The 9,806-nt window shown below is 40.1% G+C and overlaps 1 protein-coding gene across 1 annotated transcript in view; it reads right to left on the bottom strand.

The window, feature by feature from the left end:
• Gabrb1 (gamma-aminobutyric acid type A receptor subunit beta1) overlaps positions 1 to 9,202 on the bottom strand; it is a 411,905-nt gene extending 402,703 nt beyond the window's left edge. Inside the window, exons 1-3 of the mRNA XM_048415118.3 lie at positions 8,792 to 9,202; positions 8,508 to 8,599; positions 8,034 to 8,101 (exon numbers count right to left, since the gene is read on the bottom strand). Coding sequence (XP_048271075.1) covers positions 8,034 to 8,101; positions 8,508 to 8,599; positions 8,792 to 8,871 — 240 coding nt within the window. The 5' untranslated portion in view covers positions 8,872 to 9,202. The remainder of the gene's footprint in view (positions 1 to 8,033; positions 8,102 to 8,507; positions 8,600 to 8,791) is intronic.
• Positions 9,203 to 9,806: the final 604 nt, after the last annotated feature.

Consider the following 9,806-nt stretch of genomic DNA (forward strand, 5'->3'; position numbering starts at 1 on the left):
ACTTAATTGTGAACACTATAGGAAGATTCATCAAATAATTAGTTCATTTCAGAATAATTGCGATCTCCAATGTTTTAACTGGATGCACATCTCACTACTTTGAAACAATACAATATAGGTTCCTTTATTTTAAATATATGCCATTCCAGAGAGAAGGAGATAATGTGCAGGGTTTCTTTACTGGGAAGAGGGTGGTCCTTAAATCATCACTTATTAAAGAGCTCCAGAGGACATCTTGGACTCTTTCCTAGCCTCCATTACCTAACCAGTCAGCAAATCCCTCAAATTCTCTTCTATCTGAATATCGTTGCCCTTATTTTCCATCTCTAACACCATTGTATTATTTAAGGAATTTATCTTCCACCCTACACCTTGAAGTAGCCTGTTAGTGTCTTATCCAGAAATGCTGCCCGAAACTTTGACTTTCTCTATTTTCCAACAAGAACCATCTGTGAAATGCAAAACCTATTGCTGGTGAAACCCTTTGGAGGTTTTCAGATCCATGTCTTTAGCACACTTATCCCAGATTGTTGTGTTAGTGTCAACTCTTTCATTATTTTTTTTTTGAAAACTGAAAGTGTTCTCTAGGTGCATAGATTTTTAACCTGAAATTTCAGAACATATAAGAGCAGTAATTCTCTCTAAAGCATGCCTCTAATTCTCGCTAGATTTGGAGGGGATAATAATCGTCACTGTGTCCCCTGTCTGAAAGAGATGATGCATAGACAGATAAACACGTCTCCACAGCAGCTTCTCTTTTGGCACATTTGAGATACACCTCGCACTTACAACTCAGCCTAACCTCTTGCCAATACTCCCTGTGCCCTTTCAGTTCTTACAATAGTGACTCACTCTAGTTCCCAGAACACTGGATGATGCTTTCAGGCATGGCTGCCTAGTAACACAGCTGTCCTCTTGCTTGGAAAGTCTTTCTTCACATTTGTCGCCTATTCACAATTGCTAACCACTATTTCTCTTCAAGATTCATTTTAGGCATAGACCCCTGACGATGCCTTAGAAATTATTTCTGCGTGCTCCTAGGAGATCCCGTGCATACGTGTAACTATCAGACTTCATTCTGTTGTTAAAACATAACTGTGTGTTATATACTTTCCTCCATACTGCAAAATCATTAAAAGTCTATAATTTGTCATTCCCATTCTGACCCTCGATTCAGAACCTGATAAAAGATGAAATGTTTGGTAGGTTTGTGTGGAGTAGAAATATCCAAGATCATGATCACTATCAATGTTTTAAAAGTCTTCCATAAGGAAATTTTCCATACATTAAAATTAGAACTAAAAAAAATCATATAAGCTCTGTAATGGACATAAAGACCATTTGTTTTGTTCACTAGAGTAATTAAATGAATTATTTTAGAAAAATTCCCTGTCATGTTAAATTCACAATAAAATAAATATTGGGTTTCACTGGGGATATAACTGGTGGGGGATGACGTTTTGGTCCCCTCATTAGGGAGTATGATGATCCTGATGAAGACTAACTGACTCACTAAAGACAAAACGGACATCTTTTTTTTTTTTCATGTGACCAGCTTCCCCCCGCCCCCAGTCATTACTATTTGTACAGATCAATTGTTAATACTGAATTAAGCATATTGGCAGATGCTCACTAAAGTCTTCTTCAAACTTCCTATTCAATAGAGAGAAGTCAAGGAGCTGCAAGAAATTCACAACCGGCTGAAAATAGAAGTGTTCTAAGATTGATCCCAGTGCTAGGAAAAATCAAATCCAGTGCTCTCCAGGACCACAGAGGAAGCACAAAACAACACCAAGTCAGCTATGGATCAATTATCTCCTGGTTATCCTAAAGGACACTTATGACAGTTGATCCCATTCCTGAAACCTAAACCAATAGAAACATTTAAATTACTTTACTTTGGAAGAATTTTAAATGTCTGATAAAGCCCTATTTCACTTGTGCGTGAGAGATGAGGATGCTATCAAATTCTTAGGGGAACAATAAGGCCAAAAAAGTGAGAAAATTCCAAACGTGACACTGAGATTTAGCTCAAGCAAATGCTCAGGTTTTATTGCTCACTCTTTAGTCATCTCAAAGAAAGATTTTAGAAAAATTCTATAACTACTTCCATATATCTAGGTCTTTGAAAAAAACAGTGTACTTATGTTCCATATCAAGTATTTAAAAATGTATGAATTTGATAGCAGGAGAACGATGTCTCTAGCTTGAGTCCAATGGATGACTTCAGATTAGAAATAGCTACAACTTAGTTTTTACCTGAGTGTTCAAAGCAATACAAACTAAGCTTCAACCAAGTCTCGTTTACAGACCATTGATCCAAAATTTCTTGTTGCTCTTTGCAAATGAATTAAGGAAGAGAAGGTTGGATGGTAATCTCGTGACTGATGATAATGATGCTTCATGACAGAGCCCTGTATTGTAGTCTGTCATTACTGTGGTATTCCCAGGAGGCTACTCCGATTTGCACTCCGTAGCAACTCAATTAAAGCTTGTTGGTTGATTTGCTGTTGGGGACAATGGGATGGAACAAGACAGAATCTGACAGTTGAATCAAATGAAATAATTCTTGATTCCAACTGAAGTCTAAAGGCCAGACATTTCTTCATTAAGAACAGACATTTTTAGGAGATTTGAAGTTAAAAGACTTTGCTTCATTTTACAGAAGAAAATGGTAAATCCCGGAGAAGACAAAGTTCATATTCAAGTTCCCAAATTCCATACTAGGAACACTTTAAAAATTTAAGTTTTACTAGCCCAACAGTTTAGACATAGGGACACATAGCCTGTTTTTAGTCTTTAAAAATGGGTCTTATGTATCTCAGCCTGGCCTGTGCTTGCTTTGTGGGCAAACATCTGATCCGCCTGCTTCAGCTATCGTAATGCTGGTGTTACAGGCACGTGCCATCACTCCCAGGTTTTCTGGGACCCGGGAACCGAACTTGGCTTCTTGTATGCTATGCAATCACATCCCCAAGGCCTGGTTTCAAACTTTGAAGCCTTTTCACTTATTAACTCTGTAGCTATGGAGTTACCTTTTAAATTTCTCTCAGTGCATGCTTCACCCTGTCTTAGCTTTTCAGTGATTCAGTCTGTAGTGACAGCCAAGAATTGTATACCCTTCATTCACAGTTAAATGAGCAAGTAATTCAAAATTTGTATGGGATGCATTCTTCACATGGGAAATACTCAATAAATGTTATTTATTTTCACAACATTGCATACATTCATGCCCAACATGGTCCTGCAATCCTACAATCACTGACTTTCATATGTGAATTCCAATTTTAAGATCTATATATTATTGTTTTAATGAAATTAAAGGCATAAAAATACCTGTTATCTCCAAACATAAAGACAAGGCAGTTTCTTTCTCAGTAGTATATTCTGTTGTTGAACCTGAAAGGGGGCCTGGTGAGTTTTCTTGTAAGAGAAATGGATGCTTATCTATTTATTTATCTGCTGATGTGTGCTCCAGGTTTTAATTGGTACTGACCTATTTGCTCCCTTTCCAAAGGAAATTCTACTGAAACCCAGGAGAATTAATTGACAGCAGCAAGAATATATTTGGGCTATTTTTTTCACAGCTATTGCTAGTTATTTGGGGAAAAGAGCCTCAGACTCTTTTCTACAGAGTTCTACACTGTGAAGTATAAAAGAAAAGGGTACTCTGTAAGGGGAAAGGATGATGCTGTAATGTATTTGACACATAATATAAAGTATATTCTATAAGGAGAAAGGTTGGTATAATGATGTTCTTAGCTCAAGATATAATGATCTTGATACATACTTGTATACTTGACAATTTTGTCCCCACTTAGCAATGCTGACTAACAAGTACTGATAGAGGAAGACTTCGGTTTCCACTGAACCACATCGTCTTGGCTCTTCTTGTCTTTGTATCTTATTTTTCCTTAATTATAGAATTAATCTTCCCTCAGAGTACAGCTACCTATTAGACTAACCAGAAAGTAACTTCAAACTTAATGTGAAATTTTTGACATATTGCTGCTCATAGAAAAAAATCAAAATGAAAAGGAGCTCACTTTTAAAGATAACATTAGAATAATGTTCTTCAATTTTGATATTTCTATACACCAGAAATTGGCACTTTTCAGGAGAAATAAAAATTATCAGACCTCCATCCCAAAGGTCAGATTCAAAATTTGCTCGTGTGAGTCTCAAGGTAATTGAGGTATGCCTTTAAGGTTACAAAGTTAGGCCATAGAGGAAGAAGGGTTATTGCAGAGAGAAATTCTGACAGGTAATTTTTGTCTTGAATCACTATGGTGATGGCAATTAAACATAGCTGGATGATGCATCAAGAACCAATGGAATCTAATGCTAAAATAGCAACAAAATGGAATATAAATGGATGTCTGTTCAGTTTAATTTGTTCTGTGCATTATTTATACAATTGTGTCTTTTTCATTCATATCATTGTTGAAGCTATTTGTGAATCCTATAAGAGCATTCACCTCTGCACTTGCAGAACAGTGAAGACAGAAGCGAGGCTACCTCTTACTAGAAATGGCTTGAACTATGTCTTAGTCTGATTCAGAGCTCTACATGTATAGTCTTCTGCATGTGGACACTTAGACCATCACGATTTAGTTTGAGGACAGAAAACTGTATTTGGAATTGCTCCTTGATTACTGTATCTGACTCGTGCCTGAGAAGGGACAGCTTGTTGTGGACGTCTGAACAGGAAAGCTCAGTTCTTTTGTTGTTACAGTCTGCATCATGTTTTTTCCCAGATACTACTCAAAGAGGGAACTTCTGTCTGTTACTACCTCTTCTACTGAGCAGATGGTGAGGGTTATTTTACGACTAATTGGTAGGAGCCATTACCTCCTTTCATTCTACCTGTCTCCTGCTCAGTCACGAGCCTGTTAGTGTGTGTGCGTGTGTGTGTAGAGCTTCACAGAAACTGTAAAATTAAAAAAATTGAAGTGTTTAATGTACAATAAATAGAAACTGTGGTAGATAATTTTCTATATAACTATAACTTCTCAGAACGAATGAATTGTTTTTCTTACATTTTTGTTTGAGTTAATTTGTAGCTGATGCATAGAAGTATACCAATTGTGCACAGTAATATATTGGCAAATCTTAGAGTTTCTGGTAGATATTCTTTACCATAATGATTTCCTTTTCTTAATTTTGGAACCATATTTTTATATCCTGAAGGACATTAGTCAGAAAATAGTCCTGATACAATATTAGCCTTAAAATTGGGCAATATTAAAAACCAACTTAGAAACATATTTTACTTAGATTAGCACAAAAGGACAAAATTTAATAGCACCCTCATTCTCTAACTCATTAATTTAATGTGCAATTATCATGCCATGTTTCCAGCCATAGAATAAGTAATAACAATAATGACTAAAAATGTAAAAAGTAGCAATGTTGCTGTAAGGTATGCACATTTTTGTTAAATACTAGCTGTGTTATTTTATTGTTAATCCTTATTTTGTCTTTAATTTGTCGAAATTTCCCTATCATATAATCACATGTAAGTTAGTGTCCATCACATTGCAGAAGACTACTTAATAGCTATAGGACTTACTTCCAGAAGATCTTTTTTCCCTACTTATGGTATTCAAACCATGTTGCAAAGCATTCTCTTCTTGGTGAAGGTTATGGGTAAGACTAACAACCCCTGTTCTTACATAACGCCCTCTCAACCCTTCAAAAGAATTCCCCTTCCCCGTATTTTTATTGTGTTTGTTGTTTCCATTGCAATTAATTCATTTCAACACTTTGCCATAGATGAGACACTAATATAAATCTGAGTCTTGTCAGTGTCAGTAACTCTCATTAAAAGCAAAGAATACCCAAAGCAAGGTTTCTTATTTTCCAGCTTCCGTGGCCACTATTCTTCTGTGTCTCTGATGTCACGGTGAAAGGGAATGAGTTTTGGCAGAGAGCATTGTCTATTGAGTGACTATTTGAAAACACACCAAGCGCACGTATGAGTAAGCAGACTGTATTATTCAGTAATTAGGAGGAGGTGTTCCCTGTATTTTACATGTGCTGCTTCTCAGTTTGTGTATGAATCCATTTCAACAACTGACTGGACAGAACTTTTCCTTGCAGTGGTTATTATGGTCACGCAACTTATATATTCAATTAAGTTTCAAAATATTGTAAAAAAAACTATGTATATAGATTTGTGTGTATGTGCATGCATGTGTGTCTGTGTTTGGTATTGAGAGTCCTTGTAGTTCTAGAAACCTATGTGCCCTATTACAGTAACATAGAACACTGCCAGAGGTACAATTTGCCTTCTGAGATTTCGAAATGATCTATGTATAAATGATCTGTGGAAGTGTTTGCAGGATGCCAGGTAAATGATTGGACAGGAAAATGTTATCCTAATGTATATAGGCTGACACTAATTGTTAGGCTAATACATCTGGCTATATTTACAGTCCTAAGCCACTGTTCTGACATATGCACATCTGATCACTCTCCTCTGGATGTTTGTAAACAGCTGAGTTGGGCATTATCACACATGGAAATAGAACATTAGTCTGTTAAAAGTCTTCGCCAAGTTAAAACAAAAAACACTTGTTTATCAAATTTGGAAAAAAAATAGATTTCTTTTTCAGTGTAGTAGGAAAATTCCCTTGATAAATATTTGAAACAACCTGAGGCATTATGAAATAGTATTTTAAATAAGCCATTGAAGACAATGAGAGTTACAACTGTGTACCCGAAGCTATACATTTTATACTTATACTATCCATTGAATGATCTATAAATATATTTATTTTGCTTCCTGACATAATCTACAAGGTGAAAAGGAAAACCCTGAGACCTCAGTGTTTTACAAAAAAAAAAAAAGACCTTTATGAGGGAAATGAGCAACAATTCAATCACTGTTACAGACAGAGAAAATTCTAAAGGATCTTGGTCTAAGTTACTCAGTATATTTAAATTTCTGTTGCTGCAATTATTTTTAGGGCGGAATAAAACCGACACTTTGTTCCTGTAGATCTGTTTCTTCCCGGGAGGGGGGGGCTCTAGAAAAGCAACAGGCATATCTTTCCCCCTGAACTCTAACAACTAGAAAACGGCTTCCCAAGGTAGATGGAAATAACCAATAGCAAAAGTGGCAGCTAGGATTTCAGTAGTTTTTGCAATAGTCCTAGAGAAAAGATAGTACATGAAGATGAGTGGGGGGGGGGGGAGGAGGAGAAAGAGGAAAGGGATGGAGGGATGGTAAAATATAAATCCCTTAAATTTGTGACTCTTCTAATTCACCTCTCCCCTGCCTCAGTCCTTCTAATCATCAGATCTTTCCTTTTGCCTAGGTTACTAGAATAAATCAAAGCCAAATGATTCGACGGGTTCTGCAAGCTGCAGAAAGACAAACGCATGAAGCCTAGCATGGGTATAAGATGCCCAGAAGCAAGCTTGGGCATTTCTGCTGTTAGCCATTCTGGACTGTTCATCTCAGCCTGTTGCTCCTGCCAAACACTGTGCTGGATTCTGTAGCAGGGAGGGGATACTTGTGAGCTTTGCCAGTTAGCTTGGTGTCTGAGCTGGGTGGCTTGGGGCTAGCAGGCTGTGGGATCTGTGAAGATTGTGGGGGCTGTGTGTGGTCTGCCTGTGGCTGCGAACCCGAACCCCTGGTCCGGGGGACCCCATGCAGGCTATCGGACTGCCGGCAGATGGTGCCCTGTACACCCCCCCCCACACACACACACACACACGCTGGGAGACCCGGTTAAAGTAAGGCTCAGACTCCGCCCCAGTCAATCCTCCGGCGCAACAGTCCCTCTTCCTTCCCAAAATAGTGCAGAGTACGTCTCCTTCGGAACACCGCAGTAGCCCGTGTGTGTCGAAAATACAAATTGTGGGGTGATCGACAGTGTGTGTAGTGGAGTGGGGCGTACGCGCGAAGTGGGACCCTGGGGACCAGGGCCGAGGTGATCACCAATGAAAAGCAGAGGACAGAGAACAGGTCCATTTCGCATCTGCGTAAGCTCGGCGGCCCGCCGAGCAGTGGGGAGGCCACTCACCATATTCACTTCCGAGACCATGTCTATGCTGGCGACATCGATCCGCATCCCGACGTCCACCGGGGGCCCTGCCGGGGAGGGGGACCACAGTAAAGACAGTCTTTGAGTGGCAGGGGACTGAGGGGGCATAGGGGGCTTACCAGATCTTATTGCGGACTAAACAGGCTCACTCCCTATCCCCCCATCCTTGTTGTAGGGGACAGCCTGGGAAAACAGGTGTGGGCACACGCGTGACGCGGTGACAGTGCAGAGGGTGTGTCGGGTTAAGGAGAGGGACAGCGCAGCCTGAGGAGGATTTGTCCACCTGAGACTGGGGATCCTGTGTGTGTGTGTGTGTGTGTGTGTGTGTGTGTGTCCAGGGCGTAGTACTGCACGTTTACAGAAATGGTAAAATGAGGAAGAGGGTATTATCTCTGACGGGAAAGGTGAACTAGGGATGGGTTACAGGTTGAAAGAAAAACCATGAAGCATTACCTCCAAAGTCCGGCCGCAAGCGAATGTCATATCCTTTGAGCAGTCGGTCCACTGTCTCTTTCACGTATGACATGTTGCTGGGTTCATTGGAGCTGAAGGGAAGGAGTAGGGACTGAATTCAGAACGGGCACAAACAGACATAAAAAGATCCAGGCACACCTACCCCCCATATAACAAAATACATGAACCAGCAGGCACGGGGGAAAAAAAGAAAAAAGAAAAAGAAAAAAGAAAAACACCAAGAAAAAGAGAGAGAGAGAGAGAGATTGGAGAAGGCAGCTCACCTGTGTGCACAACAAACCATGGCAACCATTACAGGGAAAGAAAGAAGCCCCAAACTCTCTCGATTTTGTACTGTCCACATTCCTAACTCTGATGAAAGAATTGTCTTTTCTGCGAAGATTCAAGGAATGCAACTTAGTCGGCGGCTGGGCAGTAATTCCCGAATGGACCTGCGCATGCGCAGAGGGTACTCACTACCAAAAGACACCTTGTGCCTTGCAAACAATATTCCTAGTGGAACAGGCAACAGATTTCAATCCTTTTAAAGTTCCTGTCTCGGGAGCTCCGCGTTCTCCGGGTAGTCGGTTACAACCTGCTGTTTCCATGCAGGGGAACCTACGTGCCTGTGTGCGTCCAGTTATCCTGCGCTGTGGTTTGCTACATTCCCTTCCCTTGGTCCTAAACCTGATTTTGCTTTGCTTTCTTTCTTTTCTTTTCTTCCTTTCTTTTTCGTTTTTTAACCTTGGTTTTCAATGATCTGGCTAAGGATGTCTGATCGATATCTTTTGCTGATAATCACGGAGGTCCTAGAACAAGAAGTCAGGAGGCAGTGCTCTGGTTGCCTGTAGAAGAGGTGCGGGTTGTGCTGGGGATGGGGAGTGGGCAGCGACAAACGGAAAATGAGCAGGAGGGGAAATAAAAAGGAAAGTCAGCACAGTTTTGGGAAACTGTGAATCTTGTTCCTTTCGAAGGTTGTTTAAAGGCTTGGTGTAGTGTTTCCCTGGGTTTGGAGAACTGGCCGACTTTTGAATGCACTCTTTACCTTTCCCGCCTCCTCTCCATGGGTAGATTTGGAATGGGAAGTGCAAACAAGGACGGGGCAACTGTGGCAGAAAATCTATTCTAGGGTCTTTGCTGACAAGTCTTGTAGTTTTTAGTAGGCAAAGCCTCTTGCTTATAATTGCCAGCATGCTAGCTCCTGTTAGTAGTAATCCCTAAACAGAATCCTGAGCACTCCAGGTCTGAAGTGCGGGAGCAGGAGGAAGACGGTTTGGAGCAGCTAGTCTCCTTAGAAAT

This window comes from Myodes glareolus, chromosome 8 (genome assembly GCF_982192425.1).
Source record: "Myodes glareolus chromosome 8, mMyoGla1.1, whole genome shotgun sequence".
NCBI lineage: Eukaryota > Metazoa > Chordata > Mammalia > Rodentia > Cricetidae > Myodes > Myodes glareolus.